At 40.3% G+C, this 20,588-nt stretch overlaps 2 protein-coding genes across 2 annotated transcripts in view; one reads left to right on the forward strand and one right to left on the reverse strand.

The window, feature by feature from the left end:
- Positions 1-20,588, reverse strand: part of CD96 (CD96 molecule) — an 84,797-nt gene that overhangs the window by 35,702 nt on the left and 28,507 nt on the right. The window contains 3 exon segments of the mRNA XM_024120004.1: positions 1,579-1,671; positions 8,947-9,134; positions 10,854-10,966. Of these exon segments, the coding sequence (XP_023975772.1) occupies positions 1,579-1,671; positions 8,947-9,134; positions 10,854-10,966 (394 nt within the window).
- On the forward strand, positions 15,088-15,702 carry ZBED2 (zinc finger BED-type containing 2). The gene is given in 1 exon segment (XM_007131104.2): positions 15,088-15,702. A coding segment is annotated over 1 exon segment (615 nt).

Consider the following 20,588-nt stretch of genomic DNA (forward strand, 5'->3'; position numbering starts at 1 on the left):
CCCGGTTCCCCTGCATCGGCAGGCGGACGCGCAACCACTGCGCCACCAGGGAAGCCCTGTCCACAAATTCTTTGACACTTTTTCCTTCAAGAAGTGGAGCCCAATTCTCTGCCTCTTGAGTATAAGCTGGACTTAGTGACTTGCTTTTAACAGACAGAATATAGCAAAAGTAATGGTATGCAATTTTGCAGACTGGGTCATAAAAAGGCAGGGTGGTTTTGTCTTGGTGACTCTATTCCTTGAATTACTTGGTCTGGGGGAAGACAGCTGCCATATTGTGAGCAGCCTTATAGAGAGGCCCATGTGGTGAGGAGCTGAGACTTCCTGCCAACGTGTTCAATCTTGGAAGCAGAGCCCTCAGCTCCAGTCAAGCCTTCAGATGACAGGAGCTCCAACCAACAGCTTGACTACAACCTCATGAAAGAACCTGAGCCAACCACTCATATAAGCTGCTCCTGTCTCATGTGAAACCACGTGAGACAATATATGTGTTATAAGTAGTTAACTTTTGTTTGGGTAATTTGTTATGCAGCAATGGATAGCTAATACATAGCTAATACATACTAAAGAGACTTAAGGTATTAATGTTGAATATGCTAATATTTGTTGAATGAAGAATATCATAATTTACTATGGTTTATTGCTGAATGATGAGTTAAAAGTGGAAGAAAAAGAAGCCTAAAAAAAAGAAAATGACAAAGCCTTAAGAACTAGGAAACAATCAGATGGATGTAAAACTTCTGTTGGGTGATTTTGCAGGCATTTCTCATCCTGCCACATGCTTCATTTTCTGAGAAATATCAACCTGTGACGGTGACTTCAGGCTATATGCTAAAGGCTACAGGCTAAAGGAATTGTTCATTCCTACTAACTGCTTTGTCTTATTCCATTTTCAGTTCTCATTTTGAGCTAAAATTGATAGTTTAATTAAATAAGAAATAAAAAGCATACTTCTACTCTATGTAGAACATCCTTTTCTGTGTTAGAGAAAGTCACCTTGGTTCTTTGTTAAACAAAAAGGCCATAGATATGGAAATTTATGATTTGTTTGCATCAATGCCAACTTCTGAAAGTCACTGCTATCCCTTTGCCACAGTAACACTGACCCAGCCTGAACTCCATTATTAACAATGCCACTAGGAGGCTGAATTCAAGTCTACACCAGTCAACTTTGTCAAAATTAATATGAACCAGAACAAATTTAAATTTAAAACTATCTACCCACCTCTGGTCCACAGGATCTCCATTTACAACCAATTTCTTAAACACCCTACTGAGAACATAGTTGTGTAGGAGGACTGTCAATTTATTAACTTATTTAATAATAAATACAGAACTTAACTTTCTCATTGAAGATTTATTGACCCTGATTTTGCCAGGTCTTCAAGTGAAGGACTTTGGAAACTGTGCTAATTCATTTAATCCATGAGAATAGTACTTAACATATTTACCTGAAACGCCATAGACAAGAACAGGGCATGAATCATACAAATTTTCTGAAAATTTTTTCTTTATCAACCTACTTAGTTAAAGGATTAATAGCTCATGGGAAGTAAAACAGTATGAAAACATCCTTACTTGTAGGAGATATGCTGTTGGCTGGAGAAGGCTGGGTGCCATGGGTAGATTCTGTAGCATCAAGCAGAGAATCTGTTGGAGGGTTCGCTGAGCCTGGATGGATTAAATAGACATGGGTAATGAACAAAATATTGTAATAGGAAGATAAAGTGTTAACTTAGTTCCCCCCCCCAAACCTTTACTTATTCATCTAACAAATTATTATTGATTAAAAACCATCATTATTGCCTTGTTATGGGCAAGGCAGTGGAATTTAATGGTGGATGACAAAGACATGGAGTTTTCTTTAAAGAGCATACAGCCTAGAAAATAGATAGGTAGCCAGGCACTGTGTTTAGTGCTGTGACAGCAGAAGTGCAGGGTGCCACGAGAATGCAAAGGAGGGGCACCAACCAGCATTGAGAGCACAGGAAAAGCTTCCTGGAGAAAGAGACATTTAACCAAGACCTGGTAAAACAATTACTGCAGCTAATGTTTTGAGGTATTTGAAAAGTAACCATACAGTTTATATATCCATAAACTCACAAATTTTTTGTTATTACTAAGAGTAGAAACAATGATACAACTCTCCAATGGGACACAACATCAATAAACCTAAGACTGATTGTATTATTGTACTCTTTTAAAATTTCTATTTTTTTCATAAAACTTTTATTTGGCTACAGCTTTTCTCTCTCTGTGTGTGGGGGGTGTCTGGGATGAAAGAGAGGCTGGAATACGTTGTTTTACTTATCACATTATACATTCACGTCATTTCCTTAAAGTCTCCGTTATTGTACTGTAAAATAATCCTATTAGCATTTTAAAACAATTTACAAATGTAAGAAGGACCTATTGACTTTAGGAATATGTGGATTAAATATAATTAAATGATTTCCAGGCTAGGGGATTTTGTGATTTTTCTAGATATCATGGCATTGGGTACAGTATAACACATCTGATGAGCTGTATCAATTATTTGGACATTTAATTAGAAATTATACTATTGTTTCTATTCTTTAATTTACTTTAAGGAATAAGTATATACAATTTAAGTTATGTCACTTGATAGCACATAGCACATTGGAAGGAATTTGTTTTTGTGATCTAAATGCATCTATGTTTTATTCTCATTAGTAGTTTTTTATTGCTGTTGGCTAGGTAGTACTCACAGCTGGCTGTGACTTGCTATCATAAATGATCCCTTGCTATTAATCTCTGAGGAGGTTGGGGGGTAGTTATATGGAGAGTATGTGAATAGGTCAGCAGAAAGACTATTCTCTTCCCCTTATGCCATCTGGGACAAGTTTGAACTCTTCAGCATGACACACAAATCTGATCACGATTTAATCCCGCATTACACTCCTATCTTCATTTCCTGATGCTGACTATTATCTTTTACATCTCTTAAAATCACACCCTCAGGACTTTCCTGGTGGCGTAATGGTTATGAATCTGCCTGCCAATGCAGGGGACATGGGTTCGAGCCCTGGGCCGGGAAGATCCCACATGTCGTGGAGCAACTAAGCCCATGTGCCACAACTACTGAGCCTGCGCTCTAGAGCCCACGAGCCACAACTACTGAGCCTGCATGCCACAACTACTGAAGCCCGCATGCCTAGAGCCCGTGCTCTGCAGCAAGAGAAGCCACTGCAATGAGAAGTCTGTGCACCACAATGAAGAGTAGCCCCCCTGCTCACTGCAACTATAGAAAGCCCGCACACAGCAGCAAAGACCCAATGCAGCCAAAAATAAATACATTTGAAAAATAACACACCCTCAATCCAAAAGGTACTATTTCAATCCAATTTACCAAACACAATGTTCTCCATGACTTCTTGATCTTCGTGCTTACTGTTTCCTAATACTTTCCTATCCCAAACTTCCTACTATGTACCTCTCAGACTTGAAGAATCCTAGGGATCTTTGTGATGCACTCATAGCTCTTAATGTTTGCCCTAGCAAAGGCCTCATTACTTCATCACTATACCTCTCAAGAGAAGTAATTGTTTTGTTTCTCACTGTATTTCCGGTTCCTGGCAAATGCAAGTGGATGAATTGAATGTATACAGATTTCTTCTTAACATTCAAAGAACAAAGATCAACTTTAAGTACATATGTGACTGCTGGTGCATCATAAGCATCATCTTCCAAAGTAGTAACCTTAATGAGATGGAATGGGCCTGAAAAAATAATGCCTAGGTGTTTTTCTCTGCAGATTGATTAGAATAGAGGTTGGCAGACTATGGCTAGGTGAAATCCCACTCACTGCCTATGTTTGTAAGTAAAGTTTTATTGAAACACAGCCATGCCCATTTGTTTATGTATTGTCTGCGGCTGCTTTTGTACTACAGTGGCAGAGCTGAATAATTGTGGTAGAGACCATATGGTCCACAAAGCATAAAATACTCACTATCTGGCAGATTCAGAACAGAAAATGTTTGCCAACTCCTAGAACAGAAGTTGTTGATAGGTTATGTTCAATCCTAGATTTCCAAAACGGGAAAGAAGCATTTCATTTTCATTTGTTGAATATTTCTATTTTAAGATATTATTTTGCCACGTTTCATCACCAAATATCTTTGTAAACTGAGGGGTTTTTGGTACGTACAACCTCAGAGTGCATTAGGATGTTATTATGCAAGATTTGCATTTTGAGATGAATCCTTTGCTCTGTGACAAAAGTGATGCACAGCTTCACTGAGGCCATAAAGAGTCCTTTTCGTTTCAGACTGGCCTATAAACTAGTTTTAGAAACTCTGTCTTGGTCAAAACAAAACTAAGGGGGTATAAAAAAGGAGTGACTAAAACCTAACAGGGAAAAATTATTTCCCAAAACTCAAATGCAGAATTTAGCAGAAACACGTCAGCCAGTTTTCAGACCATTACATTTACCATAATGTTGTAAGGGGCTGGGCTACTGAGTACTCCATCCGTTCACAAGTGTGTCCATTCTGCACAGGCCTGGCAAGGCTCTCAGGACCACTTTCATGGGTAGCAGTGGCCACGTGTCTGTCCCACAAGGGCAGCTGGGTCAATTCTAGAGCTTCCTCAGAGCTTGAATTAGCCATTAGCTGGTCCACCCAGAAATGAACTGAACCCCACGGTTTGCTAGGTCCTTGCTTCTCAAAATGTGGTCCATAGCATCTCTTAGGATCTTGTTAGAAATGCAGGATCTCAGGCCCTGCCCCTCCCAACCCCTCAACTTACTGAATCAGAATCTGCTTTTTAACAAGAACTTTAGGTGATCTGTATGTATAGTAAAGTCCTTTATTGATACTCTCAGTATTCCCGGGATCAGTCATGGGTATGAGGGAAATCATAAAACCAGAAGTATTTTTCTGGCATACGACACCTTAATATTCAGTGGTCCTCTCATCCCACTATCAAACTATCCTTTTTTAATCCTCTCTCCACATCCAAAAACACACATACACACTCTCACACACACTGAACCACTCATCAACCCTTAACTCTCTTTGTATCCCAAAGGTCTTGATCTTGACAGTTACAGTTGGAAATCTATTTAATCAATAAGACAGGCAGAATATTACCCACCCCAGGAGGTATCTGCACTCAACTCTTTTTTTACTTTTTATAAATTTCTTTTATTTATTTTAGTTTTGGCTGAGTTGGGTCTTCGTTGCTGCGCACGGGTTTTCTCTAGTTGCAGCGAGCGGGGGCTACTCTTCTTTGTGGTGCGCAGGCTTCTCATTGCGGTGGCTTCTCTTGTTGCAGAGCACAGGCTCTAGGTGCGTGGGCTCCAGAGCGCAGGCTCAGTAGTTGTGGTGCATGGGCTTAGTTGCTCCGCGGCATGTGGGATCTTCCCGGACCAGGGCTCAAACCCATGTCCCCTGCATTGGCAGGTGGATTCTTAACCACTGTGCCACCAGGAAGCCCCTGCACTCAACTCTTGAACTGAAAAAAAACAAACTATTCCCTCTACCCCAAAAAAACCAAAACAACTCTTTGTATATGCCAAAACATTGACTCCTCCAAGCTAACAATATTAGACATTCTGACAGACTAGGTCGGCATGATAGAATATTTTTAGAAAGAGCTTTTTTTAAAGTTACTATTGAATCATGACAATTCTTCAGGCCCTGGTACTCAAATAGCTGCCTGACGAGCCACCTTCGCCTTGACCCCTTCCCCTTTCTGAGTTTTCTAGAATAAGAATCACTGAGCACTTGAATGTCCCGAGAGACAGGGGGGTAGGTAGGGAAAGAAGCACCTCAGAGGGCTGTTACCTTGCAGCCTTCCAACATTGTTACTCTTTTCTGGGAACAAAAGAGAGCAAAAACTCCTCCCCTTCTCTCCCTAAATCTCCCTTTTGTTCTGTAATAGTCTTAGAATTTCTCTACTTTAGCACTAAGAGACAGATTTTTCTCCTGCATTTTCATGTCAATATCTGTCCCACAAGGCAATGACTCTTGCACAAGTCATCAGAACTTTACTCCAGAGTTTATAAGGCATCCAGCAGTACTACTGCAGGCAGAAAGCATGTTTGGAAGTAAATGTTTAAGAACTTACAACAAATAGGAAAATAGGACATGGCAGTGATATTGCTTTGCAGAGCTTCAAATTTATCTTCTAAATCATTCAAAAGATAAAGGTCAGAATATGAGCAGAATATAAGCTATAATTTTGGGAAACTGAACTGTTTAAGATTTACTGCCTTTAATATTTGATGGTAAAGGATAAAGACTCATTTGACAATTTAAAATTGCCTAAAATTATACTAGATCAGGGCTGTCCTGTAAAATTGAAATTATGGTGTGCTTTGAGTATCAGAATCAGTGCTTTTCCTTCTTACCTTAAAAAATATTCACTACTTTCTGATCTTACAGTTCAAGAGAATGAGAAGGAAAGCCTGGAAGAAAATGTTTGCACTCTGCAACGAAGAGTAGCCCCCACACGCCGCAACTTAGAGAAAGCCTGCACACAGCAACGAAGACCCAACGCGGCCAAAAATAAATAAATTTTTAAAAAAGTTTTTAAAAAATAAAAATGGGCCAGAGACAGATATCTCACCAAAGAAAATATACAGCTGGCAAATAAGCATATAAAAACATGCTCCACATCATATGTCATCAGAGAACACAAATTGAAACAACAGTGAAATACTGCTACACCTATTAGAATGGCTGAAATCCAGAATACTGACAGTACAAAATGCTGGCAAGGATGTGGAGGAATAGGAACTCTCATTCATTGCTGGTGGGAATTCAAAATGGTACAGCCACTTTGGAAAACAGTTTGTTGGTTTCTTATAAATCTAAACATACTCTTACCATACAATCTAGCAATTGTGCTCCTTCATATTTACTCAAAGGAGTTGAAAATGCATGCCCCACAAAAACCTGCATATGAATGTTTATAGAAGCTTTATTTTTAGTTGTCGAAACTTGGAAGCAAACAAGATGTCCTTCTGTAGGTGAATGGATACATAAACTGTGGTATACGCATTCAGTGGAATATTATTCAGTGCTAAAAAAATAAATCTATCAAGCCATGAAAAGACATGGAGGAACCTTAAATGCATATTACTAAGTGAAAGAAGTCAATTTTAGGACAGTGAAATTTTAGGGCTGTATGACCTAACCTAACTATAATGATGAGTACATCATTTGCCTAAATCTGTAGAATGTACCACACCAAGAGAAAACCCTAAAGTAAACTAAGGACTTTGGGTGATTGCTATGTGTCAATGTAGCTTTATCAGGGTGACAAATGCACCATTCTGGTGAGTGATGTTGATAATGAGGGAGAGGATGCATGTGTGGGAGAGGGTATATGAGAAATCTCTGTACCTTCCTCTTAATTTTGCTGTGAATCTAAAACTGCTCTAAAAAATAAAGTCTTTAAACAATAACATAAAAACAAGAACCAGTCTTAACATCATAAAATATTGTTTTTTCAAACGTGGCTCTGTCTATGATAGGAATAGGATTCTCCTTAGGAATTTGAGGTTAACTGTTTTTTAGCTCATGTCCTTAGATTCTGCCAAAGCTACTGGTAAATCTATGTGAGAACCAGTTACCTTTACACTGTTCTAAGACTACAGCCCTAACCTTGTACAGTCTTCTGGAAAGGAGGTGCACTTATTTCTGAGGGAATTAGGCCAAGTTGAGTATGGATGTTTCATGACCATTTCTGAATGATGAACTCAAAATTCACAGAATGATGTGAACGGGCGCGGTTGCAGGCTTGCAGGGATGATGCTACTCTCCTCATGTCTGAATGGCACCTGTTTCTGCATAACAGGGATGGGTTTACACAGCAACATACCCCATCCAAAGCTCGCAGGAACCAACTAACAGCATTGGTAACAGGGCTGGGAAGGGCCCAATATGCAGACTGTAGCCTTGAAACAAAGGGAAACTCTTTCCCTCATAAATTATTCTGGTTTTTATAAGTATGTTATAGACTACAATATCTCTGAAAATAGGAAGGTGGTAAAAGATGTTAATGGTTCTGCAGAGTCATAATAATGACTTGCAAATCTGTTTAAGTTTTAGGAAGGTGGTAAAAGATGTTAATGGTTCTGCAGAGTCATAATAATTACGTGCAAATCTGTTTAAGTTTTATAGGTATTACTTTACTGCTACATATGCATATTTGACAGTTGTCATTATGCACTTCTATTTTCTATAGACAATCTGTTGTCACTGTATTTGTTGAGATATTTGTTCACATCTTGTATGTAGTAAATCTTTATTGTTTGATCTGGTTCAGAGTAATGAATATTCTGGTTAATCTAATGTTGTAATAAGTAGAATGATCCCACATATCAATTTTCAAGTCATAAAAATCCTCCGTGTCAGATTTCGTGCTTCAAATCTAGGGATACTAAAATTGTTATAACAGCAGAGGTTGGCATAACACTATAAATCAACTATATTTCAATAAAAAGAAAATAAAATCATTATATCTCATACATGGTTTATCCATTCCTAAGTATTAGAATTATATATCCTACACATAAATGAATGTTTTTATAGACTCTGAAGTAATTTTAGGGTTTTAAAAACTCTCTTGATCATCAGTATATTAGTGTTAATTTTCATTATATTGTAGATTAACAAAAATGCTAGTTTAGAGTTATTATTAATGGAATTTGAATTTAAAAATTGCTGTATTCACCAGAAATTCTTAGAAACAGGAATCAGCTATTTTTTATTTGAAGAAATTCTTTTCTGTAGAGTTCCTTTAGTCCAAAAATGTCCATTACTTTGAAATCTAATAATTTTGAGTTGTGTAGAGAGAGTTTTCAGAGATTAAAATATCATGGAAATAATCAGTGTTCTATTTGTTTCAGTTAGAAATGTTCTGAACTTACGGCAGTCTTGGCCACCCCTTGTTGATCTCATTAAATAGACAACTCACCCAAGGAAAACGTCATCTTTTCGGATGAGCTATTCCACACTTTGTTTCCAGGGACTGGAGACAGAGCCGTACACCAGATGGTCAGGTTGTTTGATTGGGCTGGTTTATTATCCTACACACTTGTCAAAACAGACTTCAGTTCCCCAAATCCTCCTTTGTCTTTTCTCTTTTCATTAGTATGTGTATTTCTACAAGGCAGATAAGAATAAGGTTAGTCGCCAACGCTTTCCATATGAGCCATACAATGATGCCAAGGTATGGCTAGAGGAAGTGTGGTTTATGGTGATATAGAATCTAAAGTGGTCAAACCACAGCTTCTTTGCAGTGAGCGTTTGTCCGGCAGGCCTGGAATAAACCTGAACTCTTTTGTTCAAGCTCCTGCATGGCATCGATCCATGGTCAAGGTATGAAATATATTGATTAAAAGTGCTGCTTTATTTGTAACCATGGGTCTAGTGGGTCTAGGGACAAGTTTTCCCAGCTCATCAGCATTGCTTATTGATAACAGTGAGATTGATGATTTGCCCCTGGCCTAGGCGAGAACCTGGGAGGACTCTTCTGTCGAGTGTGAGTAGCAGGAATATGCCTAAGTGACCAGGAAAATATAAAACCACCTCAGCTGAGACTCCATTTTGGGCTCCCCACTTTGAGTGCTGTAAATGTGTACATGGGAAGCATATCCTTACTTTAAGAATATTGTTGCTAGATTATATCATTTTCCTGAATTAAGCTGTAGACTTACAACACTGTCATTTTGGATCCTGCAAGTCTTCTTTAGAAATATTAACTGCCACTGTTAGTACCACCTCCAAATTGCATACATGGTAGCAAGAAATGAAATGTAAAACACTCCATCCCTGTAGGCCAGAACTTTCTCTCACAGCTTCTTGACAATGGGGGTTCTAAATGCCAGTTCTGAAGTTATCACTTGCCAAAATAATAACTAAATGCAGTTGCGTGCTGGTAAAATTCTGGCCATACCTCCTGGCCTCAAGGTTGGAAGGGTAATGGGCACATCAAATCACAGCTCATTTAACAGAACATACCTATAATGACCCTTAAAAGATACTTGCAGGATTGCATCCTGTCATTATTGTGGGTGAAGTGTTTTGAAAGTGATCTAATAACAAAACCAGTAATAGCCTCAAAATGAATCAAGTGGATCAATACAGTCACTCATCAACGTAAACTTAAAATTTTATCAATTAAAGATCATAATGCAGCAAGAGCTATGTGACTCAGTGACTGTTGAAAATATACTGAGCTCTGAGGAAAAATGACTCAGGAGAAAGGAGAAGGGCTGCTGTCCCAGGCAGGAGACAGCTGGGATTGTTCTGGCAGAGGCTGTCATGTTTACCACCTAAGAGAATATGGCTTTGTATGTTCTCACCTGAGCTTGTTTTGACGTGTGTCCTGCTCCAGGAACTTTTAATCCTCTTGGTAAACATGTTCCTTGTCATGGAGCCAAGTCCTTTATGTACACTTCCTCCAAACCTCCTCACCCCCAACCCACCCAGATCCTTGCAAGAAAAAGTCGAAATTATTGGTTTAAAGTAGTGATGCTAAGTTCACTGAACTAACTGAAATGATTAATTCATGTATGTTGAATTAAACTTGTTTGCACCCATATAAAAGATTTGCATTTACTGACAGTTAAATACAACGTTAGTGACAGTTAAATACAACGTTAGTGTTTATATACGAATTGACCAAGTCAAATATATTTCTTATATTCTGGGAAATGTTACCTCCCAACCCCTTGGAGGAGCTAGATGAGGTATCAGAAAATGGCTTTTGGTAGGCAAGATGATGTTTTTCTTGGAATGAGAATTGCTCTTAAATGCCAAGATCAACTTGGGCAGTGGTAACTTCTGTTGTTCTTTGCTTTCTTTCTTTGCCAAACCCACTTCCATTGACTGATTTCCTTACCTTCTCTTTCACCTTGAGGGAAGCTTCTCTCTATAAACCATGTAAGATTTGCTGTGGGAAATACATTCCTCAGTGAGCAGGTAAAAATTCTCTGGAGGGGGTTAAAGACAGAATACAGAAAGAATTATTTGCCAATTCAGAAGAAACTGAATTGGTACCCCTTACATCTCCACCAAGCCTCAAACAAGGCAAACTGGCACAAAATTATTTTCTCCACTTTTCACAAGGCAGTGTTTACCTTTAAGAGGTTTAAAGAGTGAACTATAAACAGGCAATCTCCTATAGAGATGTTATAAATTAATGGTTAGAATTTAAGGTCAATTTAAGAAGAATCTAGGACTATACTAACGTTGCAAGTCTGGATTCTGGGTTCTGGAAAAGGAAAATTACATCCCTACATAGGCAGAATAAAACTGTATAAATGGAAACCAAAGAATAGAAAGAAGCAGCTATAACAGGCAGCAGCCAGAGAAGAATATTCTGTTAGACTGAAAACTAAAAGAGAGCCAGACTTTTGTTGCTTTCGTTCCCCAAATAATGTACAGTACTATTTGTAGCAACAATTACAGGAACCATTTAATATAAACATCTCACTTTTGACTTGTAAAGAGTTTTCCTAATTAATTTTTTATTTTATCATCTAATCCATCCTATAGGCTAGATAGGACCCACCTTATTATTGCCATTTGACAGACGGGGAAATCAAGGCACAGAATCACAGAATGGTTAAAAGGAGTAGAATGTAGTTGATGGCACAATTGGAAGAGTTAACTTAATCCCAGTCCAAGACATTTCCTGGTAAAACACGTTGTACTGAAATAAGAAAGAAGTAGAAGAAGAGGTAGCTTATGTTACAAAACCTGGGAGCTTAGAGGAGGTTTAGTTATGTTTTATTTTCAACACTGTGTTTGTTCTTTGTAAGATGGTGGTTTTTTCAAGAGCCTGGTGAAAATAGCCAATAAGACTTATCGGATCTTCATTATTTTATCTGAGATGCTGCAAAATTATAATCCCATTTTTAGTTACTTGTTTTCTCATCCAGAGATATGTGTGTTTTACAAATGACCATCCCTAGCTCTTAGTTCTCAAATATTTTTCACTGATGAACATGAATGTTGATGAATATGCTAGTTAACTAGTAAAGAACAGTTAACTATATTTAATGCTTGGTGTGCCAATTTCCCCACAGGATAGTGATGCCCAAAGAGTCTGGTCTTGAGCAGAACCGAGAAACCAAACCTAAGGATACTAAGTCCCATCTTTCTGGTGAGATCCCACTGAGGAGCAGTTGAACATCCCTCAGAACATCACATCATGGCAAAAACCCTAAGGAAATCATGAGACTTTCAGAGAAGGTCATCTGTTGTATCCAAAATGGCAGTAGCAAACACTGCAGCCCCAGTTTCCTACCCATTCAGCACTTCCAATGGGATGCAGGCACGTGACAGGAATGCAGCTCCGTGAAATTATGTCTCTTTCTGTCCGAAAAGTAAAACCAGGTCCCCTGAAATATATTCTTAATAAGTAAAGGAAAGAAAATTCAGTTTATTTAATCCAATAAAGTGCCAAAGATTGATATTTATCTCCAGGTCGTCCATGTAAGAGTTATAGGAAAAAAATGTTTTTTTAAAAGTTGTAAAGGTTTGTATTAATGCCCATACCTTTAACCTCTCTCATGATTCATTTTCTCCATGCTCATTCAACCCACCAAAAGATGAGGATATGGTCATATCAGGAACAAGTAGGGGTTCCATTATTTCATAAAGGCAACTGGTTCACTGAAGAAATTTCTTGTCAACTTAGTAAAAATATCAAAAAGATTTAACTCTTGTAGATTCTCTGAATTCAGATTTCATGGAATGATTCAGATTTCATATATTCTATACCAGCTCCAGACAGTGTTCCAAGATTTTGTTTAGGGATATGTTTCTTGTCCCAAAACTCCTTTAGTCTCCAAAATTGAAAAGCTTCAGACTAAACTAGTTCAAGTTGAAGTCAAACATATTATGAAATGTCAAGCACATATGGTTTTGCTGAGAAAGCAGAGCTGTATTTCCAAACAATTAAGAAGAAAAACATGCTAAATTTTGAAAAATAAATGAAGTAAATATGAACAAGAGCTTAAGTACACATACATATAAGCATGCGCGCGCACACACACACACACACACACACACACCCCTTACTCTGCTGAGAAGTCAAAATCATTCACTCACTCAGTGTGTCTGTTGCATTCATGAATTAAGTACATATACATATAAGCATGCGCGCGCACACACACACACACACACACACACACACACACACACACACACCCCTTACTCTGTTGAGAAGTCAAAATCATTCACTCACTCAGTGTGTCTGTTGCATTCATGAAACAAGTAAATTATTGGTTTCTCCAGCACATTATTCTAAGTACATATGGAATAAGTAAGCAGTAGCACAAAGGATTCTGCAGTAAGTGCCAAAAAGTATTTGGAGAGTTCTGTGGGAGTACAGAGAAGGATGAAATCTGGGTATAACTTAGAGGGCACAGTTATACTTCGTGGACAGGCAAGAGTTGGGCCTGGATCCTACAGGTGAAAAGTAGTGGGGAATTCACAAAGGTCGGCGGATGGAATGGTTCGAATGGTTCATGGGCTTGGGAGTGAGGTAGGGATGTTGTCCTGGAAGGAGAGGTTGTAGCAGGATAAAACTGATGAGTCAGGAAAAATGAATCCAAATCTGGCTGTAAGACTGATCATTCCCTTATTTCCACAGATGAAATACTGAAATGGTGACCATTTGTAAATTATCCCATATTCAGTTTCCTTAAGTTTGGACAGAACCTTTTCCAAAGGACTTTTCACAGAATCAGTTTGAAAATAGCTCTTTAGTCTAGAAAGAGAAAACCTAAAAAAAGAAAAAAAAAAAAGTTTCCCTATTTGTTTACCAACTCTTCATTTCTATTTGGGGTCTCTCCATGCCCCACACATTTGTTTTTCACTTGAAATTTGACTTTCAGTCTCTACATGTTTTCTACTCTACCATATCTATATTTTCTTCTGTAACTCAAAATTTTTTTCTCCCATGGACACCTTCTTTAAAATGTGCCTGTTTTGGGCTTCCCTGGTGGCGCAGTGGTTGAGAGTCCGCCTACCGATGCAGGGGACACAGGTTCGTGCCCTGGTCCGGGAAGATCCCACAGGCCGTGGAGCGGCTGGGCCCGTGAGCCATGGCCGCTGAGCCTGCACATCCCAAGCCTGTGCTCCGCAACGGCAGAGGCCACAGCAGTGAGAGGCCCGCGTACTGCAAAAAAAAAAAAAATGAGGTACATCTTAAAATAAGCCAAACATCTGGATTAAGTTGCTGTCAGGAAGTTCTCATCAGCTGTTGGCTTTGCAGGCGATGGTGCCTGGGAAGGGGGAAGCATGGTGAGCTGCTTGCCGAGGACACCCAGGCACAACCAGGTCTGTGGAGATTCTCTCCACATCTCTCTCCTTCGGGCATGCCAGCTCCTCCCGCTGAAAACAGCTAAGCCTGCTGTGTGGAGTTCCTAGAATCCCAGCCCCAGAGGGACCTCCCTAGGGACAAGCTAACCTCACATTGAGAACTTTATTTCCCAGACCCTGGCAGACTTTGTAGCCTCCGGACAGCCTGTTGCATCCGTTCTGAGTTAACGCGAGTCTCCGACATCAACATCTGTCTATGCTCGCTTCTACCCACACTGAGGGAGACCCAGTGAGGCCCCAGCCCTGGGGCTCCTGAACAGCCTGAACCCTGAGGCTGCTCCTCCTGCTTCCAGAACACATTGGATCGATCTCCAGGAGCACAGAAACAGCGGAAGCAGCCAGGAGGAGAATCAAGAGAAAAACCTAAAATTTTCAATATTCAAAAACACCTGTGTTGCTGGTTGATGTAGAGAACACTGAGCTCACTAACGAGCTTTGTATTTGTTGTGCTAATTTGTTTTGTCTTCTGGGCCAGCCAAGGAGGGATCAGTATGTATCCAGGTCATGGAGGGAATGTACAGGAGGGCCTCCGAGGCCATTTTGCTTGGCTCTGACTCACCCTTACTCTCCAGTGAAGCAGAAAGAAGGAAACATCACACCACCCAGGTGTGGCCGGCCTTTGACCATTATTGCAAATCCCCAAGAGTCACCACAGTCCCTTCCCAAGTACACTTTTAGCCTTAGAGACTTTTGGAAAGGAAAGCTATAAAGAAGAGACAGGATGAGGCGGGAAGAGGAGGAAGAGGAGGAAACCAGGATAAAAGCAAAAGGGTACTTAGAAGTGAAGGAGGAGGAGGAGATCAGTGAGACGGGAGAACCGGTTGGCCCTTTTGCGGGTGCCACGCCCACCCCGATGCCCCACAACAAGGCGGCTTGGCTTTCTGAGGCCTGGGAGTATTTCCAACTGGCCCCTGCCCGTGCTGGACACCACCCCAACCCATATGCCGCCACCTGCCGCCTGTATGGCGGGCAGGTGGGCCGTGGCGCTGGGGTTAACGTGGGCACCACAGCCCTGTGGAAGCATCTGAAAAGCATGCACAAAGAGGAGCTGGAGAAGAGTGGCCATGGTCAGGCCGGGCAGCGCCAGGACCCCAGGCTTCAAGGGCCGTAGCTCCCCACAGGCATTGAGGGCGACTGGGCTAGGATCCTGGAGCAGGCCAGCCAAAGAGAAAAGGAGGTACTTAGGAGGGAGAGGGCAGTGGAAAAGAGAGAGCGAGCCCTGGACGAGATGGAAAGGGCCATCCTGGAGATGAGGCGGAAGGTGAGGGCTGAGAAGAAGGCCTGCCAGAGGGAGACAGACCAGCCCACAGCAGCTCATCCCTTCCATTTTGTTTAAACGGGGCTTGGGGGATTCTATTCTGAGAACACTGACTTTAGACCCATAGCAAAGAAGGCCATTTTAGTTCCAGCTCTAATATATAGCAAAGTGGCTTAGAGGGATTTTGTTTTTAAGAGAAAGAGAGCATAGTGTGGGTTAATCTCAGCAGGTCTGAATTGGCCAAATGCTTGTCTATAAGGTTCCTTAGAGCTGTATTCACCAAAACTTTAAAATATACTAACTAAAGAGAAATGTCGGCTTGCCACCATGGGTCTGTGGGTTATTTGGGGGTGGAATGTACCAGCCTGTCAGCACTGATGAGTGAAAATAATGGGATTTATGCCTAGCAATTGGTTTTGGTGGAACTGAAGGTTTTGATGGTTGAGGCTGGTTGGGTGGCTGGAATATGCCTATGTGACCAGCTCACTCTTGAGAGCCCACCATGAACAGAGATTAGGCTTCCTGGGAGAGAGGTGTTTGCACACATGCTGGTGTTGATTTGAGAACTGGATACAAAGCTTGTTCTGTGGGACCCAGTAGTGGAAGGACAAAGAAACATGAGCCTGAGATCTCCAGACCCTTCTGATGCATATCTTTCTCCCATTATTGCCGTGCTTATATTAAACCTGTTTCATCAACATAGCCTGTCTGAATCCTGTCTCTCTCACAATCTAACACATAGGTAATTAATGCATAATTAGCACAGAGAAAAGTAAAGACTTTTCAACTCACTTGAATTAAACATTAAGAATAGAGGATATATATTAAAGCATAGTTTGATTTCATTTTAAGCTCTGTTAAAGGAGGAGTATGTGAGGAAGAGATGAAAGAACCTCAGAAAGAAAAAGAAAAAGAAAAAGGTGGAGAGATTGGGGTATATTAGGAGAAATAAAGAACAGAGGCAGAAAACCGAAAAAGAAACAGGGATAGAGAAGAAATGTGAAGATAAGAGAGACAGTTCCCTAGAGAAAATTCACCATGGAAAGGTAGGAGACCTTGACTGTCTGAGAGAGTGAAGGACAGAGAACATGTTCTTAGCTTCTGAGGTCAATTTTAATGAGTTAAGTAGCTTTTGTTTTGTCCCCGCATACCACATAGACCACTCATTCATTTGAGCAGTAGGTTTCAGATTATATTCCTCTTTAAGATACTAACTGCATGCCAATGCCTCGTTCTCCGAATTTTTAAGAGCTGTTCATCTTTAAATATTTAGAGATGCTTTGAGAAAAGGGATCCAGCAGTCTATATGGAGAGGAAAATGCCCTGGGCTGCTGAGCATATGCTTAAAATATTAACTCAGGAGTAGAATAAAATCAAACTAGAAACTACTCTGGCCTTTGTGCTGGAGCTGACTTGTTTCGGATGATTCCTGTAGAACCTATTCTTTATTTATTTTTAAAACTGCATTGGGAGTGGGGAAGAGGGCATGGGGAGAGCAGGGGAAGACAAGAGGAGACAAAGCCAGCATTTCATCTTGTAGACAGCCATGTCCCTAAAGCAGACAAGATCCTGGTATAATAATGGTGTCTTGCCTTATTCGGTCCCCACCTATGTGGCTCCTTTTTACTGCTGTTCTTAGACATGTCAGCAGCTCTAACAGTCAGATCTGTCTTCCCTGTGAGCTGTTTGTGAAAAGACACAAGTCCAAACACCAGGCTTGTGAAAAACCCAGGCTGCATTGCAGTCCTGCAATCCCTTTTTTCTAGAAACCTGCCTGATATTAAAGCTTTCACTTCCCTTATGGTTTCCCCCCAGGGGTGTGGTGCCTCTTTTAGGACCCTTTCCTTCTGTGGTGAAAGCTCAGGGGCTCAGGGGCTCACCGCTGCAAATGAGGATGGCGGCTGGAAGTCACACGGCTGGAGTTTTGGACTCAGAGTCTTAATGTGCCACAAAGATGCTATGAGGGGAAAAAAAGGCTGCAATATCTAATCTTAAACACACACACACAACACACACATGCACACACACACAGGAAATGGAGCTTAAGAAGGTCAAGGAATGCACAAAAACTCAGGCTTTGCAAAACCAAAATTAAATAAACAGAAACAATCAAATTCTGTAAATAGCTACTGGAGATATCCTGCTAAACTCTGATGGTTTGCTTTTAAGTTACAGTGTCTTTTTTCCATGGGTCTTATTATTTTAACCTCTCTTCCTTTTTAGGCATTTTAATCCCACCGGCTTTTGTTTCCTACGTTCCACGTGAGGTAGTTTTGTTTTTTGTTTGTTTTGTTTTTTAGTTTTTTTCCTAAATTTTGTAAAACATAATAGAGAGTGACAAGAACAGGACCCATGGAGATGATCTATTAAAGGCACAGGCAGGAAAAAGAGACACATGTGGCTCGTGGAAAGACTGCCCTGTTGAGTAAACTAGAGTTTTCGTGTATCTCTCCTGTGCTTTCTTTCACTGCATCATCAGAGTAAGGTATAGAGGGCCAGGGGCTGTGGCCGAGGGACTCTTTGGCCCAGCATCTTTTGTTCTAGAGCAAAAAGCTGCTACATAGGGGGCCCTGAAGTTTACGTTAAAGACTCTTTCTTTCCATGGAGCTGTGGAGGTGAGGCTGTGTGCCATGTTGGAGCCCTGGCAAAGCCGAGCCCTTGGAAACACGCAAGAACATGACATCCATAGGGGTGACACTCTCCGTGGGCATCCCTAGCATGTCTAAGCCTGAAAGGCATCATTGATAGAATAATTTGGGGGCTTTTCTATTCTACAGGAAAGCTAAATTAACCATAAGCTTTGTAATTTTAACTAGTAACACTGGAAGACACAGTTCACAGCTGACCAAACCCTTATTGTTCTAACACTTAGGGCTGCTGGTGCAGTGAACGCGTAGCACCTAGTAAACATCAATACATGCATGTTGACTTGGTTAATTTTTAAGCGATGAAGGGAGGAGGGTAGGAAATTACCATTACTGAGCACTAATGGTTGCCAGATAGTAGATACTTTGCATACAGGTCTCTCATTTGGTCCTTATGTCACCATTGTGAGGTTGGGATCATTGTCCCTGTTCATTGATGAGGAATCTAATCTAATCTAATCTAATCTGGTCCAAGGCCCAGAGTTAATAGTGAAGGAGGAGAATTCAGACCCAGGTTTATCAGATTCCACAACCTATCTTGTTGTGTTTTCTCAACTCCCACTGTCTCTGAGAATCAATCACATAGCAGATTTATGAATATTCATGCAGAGGAAGGAATAAGTGAAAGAGAGTGAGTGAGTGATAAATAGTGGGAAGGGAAGAAACATTTCTGAGACATCCACTCTGTGCTACGTACTCCATTACTGTGCATAAATCTAATGCACCTAAGAACCCTGTGTAATATTTATTATGATCCCAGTTTTGGAGATGAGTTAGTTGGGACTTAACTACTAGATGAGGCTATGTTGCTAGTAAGTGGTTGAATTAGGATTTGACCTTAGTTCTATCTGCCCCTAAAGCATGATCTCCTTCCGTTACGCCATCCTGCCTGGGTACAGGCATGCTAAATTCTCATTCCACCTCTGCCCTTCATTAGTGGCCCAGCCAGTGGTTTTAGACTCTCCAGGCCCCAATTTCTCATCTGTGAAATAACAAGATGTTCTACCTATTTCACAGGCTTATTGGGAGCATCACACGATAAAAGCATGTGAAAGGGCTTTGAAGAGTTAATAAGTTATTAAAAATATTATTGGGATTATAAGAATATCAGAGTGAGGAATTACCAATGTTTGTCAAGGTCTTAAAAGATCCACAGACAAGCTGTGTCCTGTAGTTGGTTATGTGGAGTTGGTGATTCCACACCAACTAATTCCAACTAATTCCCCAGGAAGGAAAGTTCTCTGGTTTTTCTAGTCAGTGCCCAGGGAAGCATGGGTACAGAAGAGAAAATCTGATGCCACATAAGACAAAGTCCTTTTCTTTTTAAACTGGAATTCTTGGATCCAACCTTGTGGTCCTATATCTGGACTGAGTCCATGTTACCTATAAACATTGGCCCAAGAACCTACAAAAAAATCCTGATAAGAAACAAAACACCTACCAAACATTATATCATTAGATTAATTATTTTACTTAAACTATTGAAATGCAGTCCACTAATAAACTTGAAAATTAATTGTGGCGGAACAAAAAAATGGAAACCTTTCCTATGTACTTGGGACTATAATAACAATTAATCTAAGAGACTAATTCATAAAATCAAAAGACTTGGATAATACACTCATCTAAAACCATACCACAGAGCCTGAGCTATGATTTGTATGCAGCTGTCAAATTACATGACTGATATTCAGTGAAAACATGACAAGAAATCCTAAGTTATTTAATGTTCTTGGGGCTAGAAGAAACTGGAATATAATTTTCTCTCATCCCATGTAACAGGAAATGTTTGAGAATTAAGGAGAATATTTATTTTACTGGGATTTTGAAAAGTTTCAATGAAGTCATAATGCCACAAGACAGTTGATCAACACACATTAGTAGTAATAACAACAAAATGCTTATTGAGCACTTAATATATACCAAACAATATACCAAGAATTTTTCATGCATTATTTCATTTAATTCCTAACAGCAACAACAACGTGCTGATACTCTCCTTACCCCCTTCATGTAGATGGGAAAACTGACTACAAAGGTGTGAAGTAATTCGTTCAAGGTCACACCCAGATCCCAGAGACTAGAGGCTGGGAACTACCTACAAGAATTTGAAGTCAGAGGGCCCTATTCTAATTTCCTTTTTCTCCTGCCCTTCCTTGTACTGCCTTAGAAATAGCCAGGGTTCTTTTTTTTTTTTTTTTTTTTTTTTTTTTGTGGTACGCCGGCCTCCCACTGTTGTGGCTTCTCCCTTTGCGGAGCACAGGCCCCGGACGCGCAGGCTCAGCGGCCATGGCTCACGGGCCCAGCCCCTCCGCGGCA

This window comes from Physeter macrocephalus, chromosome 1 (assembly GCF_002837175.3).
Source record: "Physeter macrocephalus isolate SW-GA chromosome 1, ASM283717v5, whole genome shotgun sequence".
In the NCBI taxonomy this organism is placed as follows: Eukaryota; Metazoa; Chordata; class Mammalia; order Artiodactyla; family Physeteridae; genus Physeter; species Physeter macrocephalus.